General features: G+C 59.8%; 1 protein-coding gene across 1 annotated transcript; it reads right to left on the minus strand.

Annotated features, from left to right (window-relative positions):
* Positions 1 to 6,873: 6,873 nt before the first annotated feature.
* SAPCD2 (suppressor APC domain containing 2) lies at positions 6,874 to 14,536 on the minus strand. The gene is made up of 6 exons (XM_045846246.1): positions 12,276 to 14,536; positions 10,331 to 10,443; positions 9,668 to 9,814; positions 9,270 to 9,377; positions 9,059 to 9,169; positions 6,874 to 8,963 (listed from the first exon to the last, which is right to left on the minus strand). Exons 1-6 carry the CDS (start codon positions 13,048 to 13,050, stop codon positions 8,835 to 8,837), a joined length of 1,383 nt encoding a protein of 460 aa, XP_045702202.1. The 5' UTR covers positions 13,051 to 14,536; the 3' UTR covers positions 6,874 to 8,834.

Consider the following 14,536-nt stretch of genomic DNA (forward strand, 5'->3'; position numbering starts at 1 on the left):
CTGCTGGATGTGTTGTATGCCAGAAGAACAACCCCAAAACAGAACCCCACCAAAAGAAAGAAGGAAAGCAATGTCAAGGACAGTGTCCATTTGAAGACTGGCAAATAGACTTTGTTGGGAACTGCCCTGCCTGGCGTCAGAAGCTGTAACCCCCAGCAGGGCTAAGGCTGAGGGAGTGGCCTTGGACCGTAAGCTACCAAGGAGACAGAAGCTTATCTCCCTGGCAGGAGTGCTGCTTCTGCTGCTTCATTCATAACTGAACCCCAAAGCTTGGTCGGTTAGCCAATGACGGGTAAGATTCCCCAAGGGGGGAATGATCTAAGACAGGCACGATCACGTGGGAGGCCCCCAAAAGAAGGACTTTGGGGGCTACAGCAAAAGGGGGTGATGGGCCCTCGCTCCTCGGCTTTGACATAGCCTGAGTCCTCATTGTCTGGGAGAAAATCTCCTTATCTCTCGGCTGCCTTACTGCCCTTGCTCCACCTAAGCCTGAAATAATGACAGGGTGGTGCAGCTCTGTGCTGAAAAGGGCGGGTTCCCCAGGTGATCAGGCCTAAGGAAGAACATGTAAACTCCTGTGAAACCTGCTTTGTTTAGAATGCTCTCAGTTGAATGAGAAGGGTCCAGGGAAGAAGTAAGTTTGTTCCTTAAAGTTTTACAGCTCTTTGACCCTGACTCAAAATAGGCCCTCATACTTCCTTGTTACCTATTGTTTGATCCTTACTTCCTGGCAGTGAGTAATGGGCTTTTACGTGAATTCTTATGCAAACGGAACCAATAAAAAGCCTCTCCAGAGGGGGAACAAAGGCGGGGCTGTCCCCACCAGGGAGGGTGGCCAAGCGGCGCCCTCCAGGAGGGAGGGTGGCCAAGGCGCTCCCCACGTGAGGAGTGGCCCTGCTGTTCCTATTCCCCCACAGGACCTGGTTGTCTCTGTGTATGTTTTTCTCGCGTTTCGACGAGCCATCCGCAGCGTTCCGTGGTCACTGCTGGCCGGTGACCCACGCATCAGACTCTACCCAGATGCCAAGGCTCCGAGGGTGGAAATATTTGTTAACCTTTGTGGACACCTTTTCGGGATGGGTAGAAGCCTATCTCACTAGAACAGAGAAATCTTCAGAAGTAGTCAAAGCATGATTGAAGGAAATAATCCCTCGTTTTGGCCTCCCTGACAAGATTCAGAGCAATAACGGACCTGCTTTTGCTTCAGAAATCACACAGAAGGTTAGTAAAATCTAAAATCTTAGGAATTAATTGGAGACTCCACACAGCATGGAGACCCCAGGCTTCTGGGAAAATAGAGAAAATGAGCCACACCTTGAAGAAAAATATAGCCAAACTGTCAAGAAGCTCATCTTCATTGGGATCAAGCTTTACTTACTGCCCTGCTCAGGATAAAGGTGGCTCCTCGAAGTGGGATTCAGCGGAGTCCCTATAAAATTGTGTACAGGTAGCCATTTCAGGTCACAATTGGGGTGAAAGATACGTATACAGATAAAAATCTGAAGGTAAGAAAAAAATATGTGCAACATTTAAATCAGACCTTGGCTGTGATGAATGACCTTGCCTGTATCAGGGACTTCTCCCCCAGGTTTGCCGCAGTCATTTGAGCCCGCAGGCAGAACGCTGCTCAAGATCCGGGTGACTGCGTCTCCAAAAACCCGACTAGGAGGACAGTGACCGGGACCTTGGGACATGCTCCTCACCACCCCCACCACGGTGAAACTGACGGAAGTGAAACCTGGGGCTGGTCGCACCAGGATAAAGAAAGCACCTGAGAAACAATGGGTCTCGAGGCCTTAGGAAAACCTGGAAGTCATCTTTCGGAAACAGTGGCTTATGTTCTCTTCATTACCTCCTGTTTGACCCCTTGTTCAAATGGACACAACCTATTCCATTCAAACAAGATGAAAATATGTGGGTATATTTAGCAGAATTGTTCTGAATATTTCTAACTTGTACTTTGCAGGAGGAACTTGTTGAAAAAAGTTTCACTTCGTGTCTTATAAGTGTCTGTGGCCCTTCAGAAAGGCTTAGAAACTATGCTGTGTTTGATGATATTGAGAAGAAAATTACCTACTCTGGTATTTATAATTGGGGACCAGTGGTAACTATAAAGGACAGGGAAATGTTTTCCTGAAAGGTCACTAATGTACCCCAGCTAGAGAGTGTGCAACCTTTGTCAACTGTGCTAAAGCTGTCTTGTATTCTCAGCAGGTGTGAGCATGAATTGCACCACCACCAGTGATGTATCTTATGGTTTTGTTTCTGTTGAACTGCCAACAGGATGGTTCCTGATATGTGGGAATGACAGTCTATTCTTATGTTCCAGCAAACAGCTCTGGGGGGACCGTGCTCTCTGGGAAGACTGACGATGTTTATGCCTCAGAAGCCCCACTTAACCCGGGTTCAATGGGATGTCTCCCCTACATCTGATTGCATCAATGACTTACACCTTTTAGCCCTGCTGAATATGTGTCCTTAGTTATATTGGTAATGCCAACCATGGTAACTCATTTAATGTAGAAATGAGCAGATTAGCCTGCGCTGTGGCAAAAGCTTTGAATGCCACCTTGCCAGCCACCAGTGCCATCAGTCAAGAACTAAGACAAGTCAGAAAAGTACTGGATAATCGTGCAGCTTTGAGCTGCCTTCTTGTAAGGCCTAATCATGGATGCGAAAAATTTAAAAAGACTGTGCTGTTTTAACTGATAGTTCACAACTCATAAAACAAAAAGCAAGTAAATAGTGCAATGTCTAATGTAAAACAGAAAGATTCTTCAGTATTGACTTGTCTAAACTAACCTCCTGGCTGCCTAGTACACCTGGTCTTTGAGAGGCGTTTATTGTTTTTATCCTTGTCATTTTCTTCAGTGTCATAGCTTGTTGCATACAATGTGCCTCCTTATGTAGGTCTGCAATTAGATATATTCCTAACCACCCCCACACCGGACAGCCCAATGCTCCGTTCTGATCTCATGGAAATGAGATAGTTTAATACTAACCATGGGGAATGATAGGAGACTCAAAACTTGGAAAATTTTACCTTAAGGTAAAAAGCTGTAGGTGTAGCAAGTCATGTGTATGTTAAGCTTTTGTTTCAGAAACTACAGATAAGGCCCACCCTGGTTCCTGAGAAAAGCAGCTCACCTCCTGGGGCCCTGGCTAGAGATGACCGCCTGGGGACAAGCTGGAGGCATCCAGGCCTTTTGTGTGACCCCCCCCCCCCCTTGGGAACAGCTAACCTAACTGCCCAGAACAGGAAGGGAGAACAGGAAGGCTGCACTTTCGCTCACTCTAATCCTTCCTGAATCTCAAAGCCCTCACCGCACCTTGTTTGTCCTCCCCACCCCCTGATAAAAGATCTGGCCAGGAAAGAGAAGGGAAGATGGTGTGTTAGGGTGTGAACCCCCCATCTTCTCGGGTCGGGTCGCAGGCCATCTGAATAAAGGGCCCGTAAAAGATTCAATGGCTGTCATTGCTTATTGGGTTTGGTAGTGACAGGCAGCCCGAACTGAACGCCGTTTTTTTTTTTTCCGGTTACAAGGTCACAGCTGGGCTGCTATCCACCACCCCAGAACCTTCTTCCCAGGGCGGGAGGGGAAGGGCCCCCGCCCCACTTATTTTCCTGGAGCCCTTAGCCTCCCACGGAAATTTGGGAGCGACCTGCCCAGATTCCTGGAATAGCTGTGCTGCGATGGCAGCCGGGGGCAGGTGGAACCTACTCGCCAGCCGGGGAAGAGGAACACCCTTCAGACCCCGAGGCTTGGATCTGAAGCCGAGATTTGTTTCTCGTGGGCCTTTCGAGAAAGTGTTACATAGTTTCCTCCTTCAAGTCCTCCCACACTTTCCTTAGGTGACCTGCTTGGTACACACACACACACACACACACACTACTTGACAGTTTTAAATGACAGCTTCTCAGGGCTTTTGTGTGCCGGGTGACAGAAATCCCGCGGGCTCTCTCACACTCATTTTGTCACCAGAACCCGGTTAGACTCTCGGGAACCCTGGTGGGCCGTCGGTAAGGCGTGGAGCGGCAATGCCCACGATGGGCACGACTGTTTTCTTCTTCAGGGTCGGAGGCGAGGGTGCGTTCGGCGTCCCACCGTTCACCGGGATGTTGGCCGAGGGCTTTTTTTTTTTTTGGCAAATTCTTAGCTGCGGACGACTTCTTGGAGACAGACAAGCGCACGTGAGCTGCCGCTGGGCGCAGTCGGGCGCTTCTGTCCGCACCTGTTTTGCTTCAAACCCGCTCAGGCTGCGGGTTACGGGTTACGCGGCGTTTTCAAACGATCTAATCTCGCCCGCGAACCCCAAGGCACCCCGCGGGGCACAGACAGCTCACTTCCTTTGTTCCTGGAACGGGATGACACTCGGTTTTTCCATCGTTGCATCATCCCACTGGGGGTGCACTCAGGGCCCTAAACGTTCCTCTGAGACACTCTCGCAGGATCGGGGTCCCAGTCATCAGGCTTGGGGGCCTGGCGTCTCCTCACGGTGGGTGGGGTTTCCCGCCCGTGGGCGTGGCGTCGGCGCAGGGCGGGCTCTGCTCCAGCTTGACTTGGTTTCCTGTTTTTTGAGAAATTTACCTACTTCACATGGCTTGGGGTGGCCTCCTGTTTTCTTTTAAAGAGACTATTGCAATTCTCTTATTCATTTATTTACTTACTTACTTACTTTCAAGGATTTTATTTATTCACTTTTGAGAGAGGGGAAAGGAGGGAGAAAGAGAGGGAGAGAAACAGTGATGTGCAAGAAATACATCGATCATTTGCCTCTCACGCGCCCCCCAACCAGGACCCGGTCTGCAACCCAGGCACGTGCCCTGACCGGGAATCGAACCGGCAACCTTTCAGCCCGCAGGCTGGCGCTCAGTCCACGGAGCCACACCAGCCAGGGGGGTTATCACAGTTTTATTGCAGCCAACCCGATTGGGGTGTGGCAGTAACTCGCTGCAGTTTTAGTGTGTTTTTTTCTTTTTTTAGTGTACATCATTTTTTTTCTTTTTCTTTTTCTTTCTTTCTCTCTCTCTCTCCCTCCCCCTCTCTCCCTCCCTCCCTCCCTTCCTTGGTGTGCACTTTTCTAGCAGCTAACGAGTCGGACATCCTCTCCACCATCTGCACCTGTTCTTGGGTGAGGTGTCCACACACCTGTGTGAGGTGTGTATTTGGGGACAGTTCGTAGTTGATGGCTGTTATAGTTTCCTGGTAAATTAAGCTTTTTATTATTAGGTGGTGACTTCATCACTAGTAGTGTCTCTTGCCTTAAAAATCTACTTTGTTTTATATTATACAACTACTTGGGTGTGTGTGTGTGTGTGTGTGTGTGTGTGTGAGATTATACTTTGGGTGTGTCTCTTACAAGTTTTTGTCTGAATTTCTAAAAACCCAACCTGACAACTCCGACCTGAACCAGAGTGTGACCCATTCACGTTCGTGGGGATCACTACTGTTTTCCTACAGTCTTACGAGATTCCTGAGTTTCTCCCTTTTCTTCTTAGGGTTGACTTCTTCCTCTCCTCACCCCCTGCCCTCTGCCCCCAGAAGATAGACAGTGGACAGCTATTTTTTTTTTAAACTCTGTGTCTCCGGCCTACTTTAATGCACTCAATAAGGGCTGGGTAACATCCTTTCCCTGCTGTGATCGAACCCCTGTGGGCTTACCCCCAGTCACGGCTTCCTGCCCACGGGCCTGGGGCTACCCCGCCACCCACGCATGAGTTAGCGTGACCGTTTTTGTAATGTGTACAGCCAGCGCTCACTTAGGTTCCCCTGCCTATGTAACGGCACGTTTTTGTTGATTTGAAAGCAGGTGCACAGCTCTGGCTGGTGGGCTGGGACTTCCAAAGGTTGGGGGTCTGAGCCCACATCTGGGCCGGGCGGGGACGGCCCCTGGGCGGGGCACGTAGGGGAAGCCAGTCGGCGTCCTGCGTTCCCCCTTTTTCTGAAAGCAGTGAAAAAATGTCCTCAGGTGGGATAAGGAATAGGTGCGCCCGCAGATTACTCGGAAAGGAGCCTAATTCCCTTCACATCCTTCGAGAAAGGACAGGCTTGTGAGGAACAGAAGACAGTGACGGTGGGACTCGTCCGTGACCCGGAGACCCGAGAAGGCACACGGGTCCTTCCCGGTCACGCGCTCCAAGGGAACCGGCAGTCACACCCAGTGAGGACACCCAAGCAGCCCCGCAGGGACCAGAACCCGAGGAGCTGTGCCAAGAGCCGGGTGGGTGTGCTGCCTTGGCTGGGAGTCCTTCAGCCCCGAGCAGCCTTCAGCGTCCTGACTCTATCCCCACCCCCTACTGGGGCCCTGGCCCGCGACCCAGGCGTGTGACCTGTCTGGGAATTGAACCGGCGACCTTCCCGTGTGCAGGCCAGCACTCCATCCACTGAGCCACACCGGCCAGGCTTCAGATTTTTTTGAAATTCTATTTTGCCTTCACTCTTGAAACCTAGTTTCTCTGGGGATGGCTCTCTGGGTTAAAGGTTACACTGTCTCAGCGTCAACGGCACAGTCACCCACCTCCCCGGACTCTGGTGTCATGGCAGCTCCTGTGCAGGTCATGGGTTTCACCACTAGAATCTTTTTAGGATCTTCTAAGAGAAAATGTGCAATTTTTATTCACCCCAGCAGTTTCCAAAAAAAAAAAAACTTGAACCCTGGCTGGTGTGGCTCAGTGGATTGAGTGCTGGCCTGCACACTGGAAGGTCACTGGTTCAATTCCCAGTCAGAGTACATGCCTGGACCTGTGGACCGACATTTTGAGACAATTCTGGAAAAACGTAGATGTCTCAACTCTGTACTTGTGTTTCTAGAACTCCCATTTGATTTTTTAATCCTTTATTGGGTAGAATAAGAAACCATAAAGACTATTGCTTGTTCACATTTCAAAAGATCTTTTATTTCCTTAGACATATAAGTTACTTTATATTCTGGTAACTCCAACATCTGAAAACGCTCGTCCGTGGTTTCTGCTGCCCGTCACGGTGGAGTCTTTCCTTGTGTTTGTGAAAGCTTGCTTTCAACCCAAAGATGCTCATTTTCCTTGGAACTTGCATTGCTTGGGGGCAAAGGTCCCCACCCAGAGCTATCTGTAACCCCCCCCCCAGCGTCTCAGCCATTTTGGTTGTTTCTGGGGGTCCAGTTAGAAGTGGGGAATGCGGCTCAGCACCCTGCAGGGAACGGGAGCCCCGATTCCCCTGCCACCCCAAACTTCACCGTGCCAGGCCGGGGACTCTCCAGAGCTGTTTGCCTCTCTCTGCCTGTGGCCTGGCCCTGCCGACCTGGGACCGCCTCAGATCCTGCCCTTGAGGCCTCCAGGGCCACACAGGCAACTGGATGTCACCCTGCATGGAACACCAGGGCCAAGGGAGGCCACTCTCCCTGTCTCCTCCGCCTAAGGGTCAGCTTCACCTGGGAGGTCTCCGACGACAGTCGCCCCCGGCAGACCTGTGTCCTGTCTCCGGTCTCCCCAGGGCCCCGGCTGCTTCGACCTCCAGATGGAGCAGCATGTACAAAGCCCATATGTGGGAGGTGGGTCACGCAGCTACAGTGGGCCACCGGGGACTCGGGTGGGGGCTCGGGGTCCGTGAGCGACAGGATCCGGGAAGGACCAGGAGCAGGGGGACGGTGGTCTCCAGTTCTGCAGACGTCATGGGCTGCATTTGGAGGTCCGGGAGCTGAGCGACCCCCAGTGAGTGCGGCTCAGGCGCGGGGCTGGTTCAGGGCACAGGCCCAACCCGATGACCAGGACGGCTCCTTGGCTGGCACTGGTCTGACCAGGGCACCGCAAGTCCGCCTGGGTGCTGGGGACGATACCCCGGCCTTGTGGTCCTGCCTGCTTTCTGCCCCCCTCCCAGGGGGACCTGCCCCCAGCCTCTCCCCGAGTCCCGCAGCTCCCCTTTTCTGAGCAAAGTGCTGTCCCGCGGCCCAGATCTGGGGGCTGAGCTGGAGGGGAGGGAGGCTACGACAGGTGGGGTGCCCACCAGGTACCTTGGGGCACGCCTGGGATTCCCAGGCTCCCCGCGCCTCCCCCCACCCCCGGGAGTCAGCTGGCCACCTAAGGCGCCCAGCCCAGTTGCCTGGCAGACCCAAGGGGCCAGGCCCGGGTCACAGACTGCCACGTGGGCACGTCTGGGTTGAGCCTTGGCCAGGAGGGACGACGGCTAACCCCCAGGTTGGTTTAGGGTCCGGAGTCAGCGTGGCCACCCTTCCAGCCCCACTTCAGGAACCCTCAGCCATCCCAGGGCAGGGGGAGGGGGGGCTTAGAGCTAGGCACAGGTAGACCCCACCCCTTTCTCACCCCTAGTCTTGGTGCCCTAGGTTGGGAGAAGATGCCCTTGAGCCCCCAGGCCCAGTCACCTGCTGCACCCTCAGGTGTCCCAGCCCCGCACAGGTCCCTGAATATCCCATCCCCGAGAGACTCCCCTGTGGGCGCTCCAGGGCCCAAGAGCAGCATGAAGGTGGTGCCCTCTGCTGGCTGCTGTGAGAAGTGCAGCCTAGCGGGACCAGCGCCTTTCACTGGAGACCGCAGGTGGGAGCAGCGACAGGCCCGCTGTAAACATGGGCAGAGCAGCCGCGAGCCCCCTTGACCCGGGCGGCCTGACACCTGGTAAACACGAGGACGGGTCTCCACTGCCGCAACTGTGGCAGCAGCAGCAGCTCAAGATGTGCAAGCACAGTGGAGTCCTGCCCAGGCCAGCCCTCCAGCCCCAAGCCAGGACCAAAGGGCATCCTGGCGGCCGCCCACCTGCGGAGGAGGGAGGGCTACGTCCGGGCGGCCCGTGCCTGCCCAGGCCTGCGCCAGGCTGAGAGGCCCACGGCCATTCCGGTGGCCACTAGATGAAGGTGGAGTCCAGAGGCCCGGCGTCCTGCTGGCTGAGGGCGCGGGCCTCGAACAGCTGCTTGATGAGGGCGGACTTCTCTTGCTCCAGCTGTGTGATCCGCTCGCTCTTGTCCGTCACCTCCTAGCCGGGGGGGTGGGGGGGGGGCCGAGTCAGGGCGGGCCAGGCTGCCGCCCCACCCCCACCCCTCCGCACCTCACCTGGGTGAGCAGCCTCACCTGGGTGAGCAGCCGGTTCTGCTCCTTCAGCATCAGGATGGTCTGCTGCTGCCAGCCTGGCGCCGGGGGCGAGGCGGGGCCCGAGGCCCCTGAGGAGGAGGGGGGCGGGGCCTGCGGGAGGGCAGAGTTAGGTGGGCCTGGCCGCTCCTGCTTGGCCTCAGGGACAGGGAGCGGCCTCAGGGACAGGGAGCGGGGAGGCGGGGGCACTCACTGAGCCCGCACAGGCTGCGGCCAGCAGCTCCCCCAGGCACCGGGCCACCTCCTGCACCTTGGGCAGCAGTCTTCCCAGCGGGCGGGGGCTCCCCTCAGCCCCAAGGTCCTGGGAGGAAGCAGGGAAGGGGGTCAGAGAGCAGCAGGGCCATTCCGGGGAAAGCCACCAAGCCTCGAGGGAGTCCCCACTGCTGGCTCTCCTGCCCCCAAAGTTACTGCTCGGAGCTGAGAGTCCAAGGGTGTTGCTTCTGGGGGGGGGGCCTCTCCACGGGGGTCCCAGCACCCTGGGGGGAGAGACAACTGCTGTGCCCTGAAGAGGGGGGGCAGTCCTACAGCTGCCAGGGTGCCGGGCATAGGTGGGTGGTTGCGGGGGAGTGGGGCCCAGGCAGGGTCACTCACGGCGCTGGCCCTGCTCTGGCCCAGGCGGCGCTGGCGCTCCTGCACGCGCTGCAGCTGCTGCTGGCACCAGGCGCGGCCCCGGGCCGTCATCTGCAGCCCCTGCAGCAGCACCTCCTTCTCCTGCTCCAGCTCCGCCATCTGCTTCAGCTGCACACACGGGGGCGCACGCGTGCCCGTGAGCACACGCGTGGTGTGGGCCTGCACGCACCTACCCACGGGCGCACCTGCCGTGAGCCCTCACACACCTCTGCACCGGGGAGCAGAGCCCTGTTCCCCCTCCTGGAGGGCCCAGCCTTCTCAGCCCCTGGACACAGGCCTCCCCAGGGAGCACGGTGAGCTGGGCCCCTGAGCAGAGGGGAGCACCGGGCAGTGGCGGGGGCAGGGGCACTTCCAGGGAGGGGCCAAGCCCATGACCCACGCTGCCGCCTCCCTGAAGGACTTCCTGACCTGACCTCGGGCCATTATGCCCCTCGAGTGGATTCGAGCCCGCGGGGTGGGGAGAGGTATTTAGAACTGACCCCCATTCCTGTTGCAGGTCGCCCCCAGAACCCAGGCTGGGCTGCCCCCTCCCAGGCAGAGGGGTGGTCCAGGAGACAAAGTGTGGGGGCCAAGTCCAACCCTAGGTGAGACAGAGAGAGCCCAGAGCCCCAGGACCCCTCTCACCAGGTCACAGTCCACTCCGTGGGTGATGGTGTGCCTCCGCCGTTCGCCTCGGGCGCGGGGGGCCCGCCGCGCGTCCCCCACGCCTAGCTCCCAGGCCCTGCAGGCCATGGCACCTGCAGCAGATGTGCGGGCCTGGCTCACCTCACGTCCGCCTAGTCCAGGGGGACCCCCACAGCTGGCTTCCAGGGCCCTCTGGGGCCACCCCCCCACCACCCTGGGGAAGCACAGCTCAGCCCACCTGCAGGCCTCTGGGGCCCTCTCTGGGCGCTTCCCACCTCAGTGCAGCCACAGAGCCTCGGGCAGCGGCCCGGTCGGCCCGCACCTCGCCTCTGTGCCTGGCTGGGGTCTGGGGTCTGGGCCCCACTTGACTCCCACCAGCTCCCCTCACACCTGCCTGGGGCCTGTGGCTGCGTGTCCACACAAGCCGCACACGCACGCACACACATGGGCGAGGTGCGAGTTCCCTCAGGGCAGGGGCTTACCCAGCTCGGCCCCGCACCCCCAGTCCCACTTCTGGTCTCAAAGGCCGAGGTACTGGGGGAGATGCTCCTCTCCAGGTACTGGGCCTCAGGGTGGGTTCCTACAGGCTAAAGGTGGTGGGGGTGTGGGTGGCAGGGACCTGACATGCTCCAGGTGGGGGTCCCAACTCGGCTAGTCCCTGCCTGTGTGCCGACGCAGCGCCCTAAGCAGGGAATGGGAGTGCCTGCGGCTCACACCTCCCCCTGCAGCCAGAGGGCCCGGGCTGCCTGGGAGAGCCTCCTGGAGGGCCAGCCGGCTCCTTGGAGGCCGGGGAGCGTGTGCAGGGCCTCCCGGGAGGGGAGCATGGGGTGCAGGTGCGGAGGGCGCCCCCCGCTCCTTTGCCCTACCCACCACACCAGGCTCATCTTCCGAGGCCGTGGGAGTGCGTGGGTGATGCAAGCAGGGGTGCAGGGGTGCCTGGCAGGCGGGCTCTGAACAGGCCCAGAGCTCACGTGCCAACCTGCAGTGCTGTGTGGCAGAGAAGGCACAGGAAGAGGGAGGCTAGGAGAGGCAGGGACACCCCAGAACGCCCGGGCCCGGTCTGCACTACCAGGTCCACGGGCAGATTCCAGGTTACGCCACACCAGCACACTAGACGTCCAGCTGGATGGCCAGGAGGCGGAGATGGGGGCTGGGGAGGGTGGGAGAGGCTGGGCTGGGGTCCGGTGAGGCTGGCCAGCAGAAGGCGGTACCGAAAAGGCCGGAAGCCGCCATCCTGCAGGTCCTGCTCCCAGGGCAGGCACGGGGCCTTCAGCCATCTCTGTCCCTGCCCACTGGACCAGGATCCAGGTCCAGCCCCAGGGGCTGGACATCCCTACGGGCTGTGGCCCGTGTTCCTCCCCAGCCCCACAGGCCTCCAAGCCCCTCGCCCCCCAACCAGGCCAGGTCCTCCTGCAGAAGCAGCCCCATCTGCCTGGACCTCACTGGGGACAGTGGGCCCAACCTCCTTGGCCTAGCGGTCAGACTGAGAAGGACCCAAGAAGGCAAAACGGTCCCCTCCACGGCCTAGGAGACCCTGTTGTCCACATTAGGAGGAAACGCCCCCGCCTCCGCCAGGGGTGTCCAACCTGCAGCCCAGGGATGAAACCATGGCCCAGGTGTCCCCAGGCATAGAGCAGGCGTTTGAGGTAGAGAGCTCCTTCACACCCGGAGGGTGTCCCCAGTGCCCAGCGCAGGTGTGGGGCAGAGTTCCTGGTGGGGTTTGCGGAGTCACCCACCAGCCCCTTGGCCCCGGCGGCCTCACACTGTGGCCGGGGAAGCACACGGACAGGTACGAGACCTCTTTCCCTTCCAGGCTCAGGAGCCCAGGAAGAGAGCCCGTCCCGCCCCCGCCCTCGGTGGGCGATGCACAGGCCGCAGTTCTCTGACTCCCGCCTCAGGTGCGGGCCGGGGTGGGGAGCTCCGAGGGGAGCTGCCCCGCACTCACCAGCGTCGGCGCTCGGGCTCCGCTCCAGCGCCGCTCCCTGTGGCCGCTCCGGCTCCGCGAGGCCCGGCGCCGCCTCTGCGGGGCTGCACAACTTTTCTAGACTCCGGGAGGTGCTTGCGGGGTCGGCCGCTGGGGGGCGCGCACACAGCGGCAAGGGCTTCCTCTCCAGGACCGTCCGCGGCTCGTCCGCGGGCGCGAACACTAGGCGCTGCGGAGGCGGCGGCGGCGGCTGACCCCCCGGGCGCGCTGGTCCTCCTCCCCGGGTCGCCGCGCGCGCCGGGCCTCGCGGGCCTCCGTCGGCGCTCAGCAGCGAGGTGCGCAGGCCGGCCACAAAGCGTTCGAAGGTCAGGTAGCCGCTGGCCGGGGCCACCTGGCGCAAGCCCTCGAGCACGCCGCAGGGCAGCTCGCGCGCGTCGGCGCCCTGCCATCGGGACTCGATCTCGCGCAGGTGCACGTAGCCGCGCCGTCGGTCGTCCAGGATGTCAAAGAGGGTGCGCAGGCTCTGCAGGAAGGCGCGCGGCAGCCCCTCTGTGCTGGGCTCCGGGGGCGCGGCGGGCGGCGGGCGGCCCGGCTCGGCCATCGCGGCTCCGGCCATGGGCCCGCCAGCCGGGCTCCGTGCTGGGCCCGCCCCAGGCTGAGTCCCCGCGTGGGCCCGGGCCCGGGCCCGATCCCCTCGCAGCTCGACTGCGGGGCCGGAGAGGCGCACGCACCCCGCAGCGACAATAGCTGCTACTTTTTGAATGGGCCTCCTCGTGGCGTCAGTGCTCATTAGCATTCGCTGCGACCATTGGCTAAGGCCGGCTCATCTTCTCCCTGATTGGCTGAGAGGCCGCCAGCCGGGTTTGATTTTCCGGCCGAGGGGCCAGCTCCCAGGGCGCTCCCGCCTCCGTGCCTGTAGGAGCTGGGGGCGCGCGGAGGCCCAGAGCTGGTAGGGGCGGCTCCCGCCCACTCCTTCTCCCTCCCGGGCCTCATTGGGTGAGGGAGGGAGACCCCAGGGGACCCCCTTCTGCTCCCCGCCGCCACCACACGTATCCTCCGCCGCGGCTCATACCGCTCTCGGATTGGCCGCCTGGCCTACCTCTCCGAGGGGCGGGGCCTGGCGTCCAATACAAAACCTGTCCCCAGGTGGCCTCTTGGGGTAAGCCTGGGGAGTACACCCCGCCCCCAGGGACCCTTCTGCCCCCTCTAGCTCCCCTGGGCGCTCTTCGCTGAGGGTCTCGAGCACAGACACCACCGACTCTGGAGCCTCTTTCTCTTGCCACGGGCGGGCCCCGAGAGGATTGTGGGCTCCAGCCAGCTGGGCGCTTCCCCTCACAGAGGCCTCTCTGTCCCCGCTGCCGCCAGCCCCTCCCCCGGGCCCTGGGGACCACCTGGCCTTCTCCGCCTGTTGCGGGACAAAGCCACTTGTTCCTGTGTCCCCAGATCCCCATCTGGTGACCAGCTCTCCTCAGTTCCCGAGGTCCTCCGCTCCAGCCTCTTCCTCCCGCTGGACACCCCTCCACCTGCTCTCTGAGCTCTCTCGGCCTCCTCAGGCCGGCCAGGCGGCCCTGTGTCCCCTGGGCCCTCTCTTTCCAGCCAGACCGTCACTGTCTGGTCGGTCCGGGTGGGCCCAGGAGGCCTAGCCTGCTGCCCAGCTCTGGAGCCTGTCTCAGGGAGCTGCCTGGAACCCCCACCTTCACCCCTGACTGTCCTCCAGGCCCTGCCCTGGTCCCCCGGCCTCCCCCGAGGGCCTTCCTGGGCATTCCCGGGCCGTGGGCACCTTGCCAGTGAGCACTCATCTGCCACTTTCTAAACAGCCACAGGCTGTTTATCTTCAGGGATAAATCGGTGATGAGTCACCAGACATCCCCTCCAGACAGGCCTCCCGCACAGGGCTCACCTTGGCCCTCCAGCTGGCCTCCCTCAGGCCCTCCTTGCGCGGCCTGCCTACCTGGGCCACTGGGTCCTTGGGCCCCAAGGCCCTGGTGCCTGTGTGTCAGTCCCAGGCTGGCCAGGGAGTGCCCTGGTCCTTTTCTCTCCTGGAGTTACCCACCAAACTCAGGGATCCTTGTGGTAAGGAACTGGGGGGACCTAGGAAGGCCCCTGCAGCCTGGCCTGCTGTGGCTCCCCCTTTAGTGCCAGGACCTGCCAAAGTCTCAGGACGGCGTCCAAGCTCTTTGCCCTGCAGTTCCCCTCCCCCCGCGCAGCTCCCAGCACCCCCACGCAGTCCTCCTTGCCCGGGACACCTGGCACCCCCTCACCTCTGGGCCTCTGTGTGCGGT

This window comes from Phyllostomus hastatus, unplaced genomic scaffold, assembly GCF_019186645.2.
Source record: "Phyllostomus hastatus isolate PE091 unplaced genomic scaffold, TTU_PhHast_1.1 phas_contig_495, whole genome shotgun sequence".
NCBI classification, from domain to species: Eukaryota; Metazoa; Chordata; class Mammalia; order Chiroptera; family Phyllostomidae; genus Phyllostomus; species Phyllostomus hastatus.

Excerpts from the sequence above, each read along its gene's own strand:
- SAPCD2 (XM_045846246.1), bottom strand. The coding sequence starts at position 13,050 with ATGCTAATGAGCACTGACGCCACGAGGAGGCCCATTCAAAAAGTAGCA. Across the intron at positions 10,444-12,275 it reads GAGCCCGAGCGCCGACGCTG|GTGCCATGGCCTGCAGGGCC; the intron begins GTGAGTGCGGGG and ends CATCTGCTGCAG. Across the intron at positions 9,815-10,330 it reads ACGGAGTGGACTGTGACCTG|CTGAAGCAGATGGCGGAGCT; the intron begins GTGAGAGGGGTC and ends CCGTGTGTGCAG.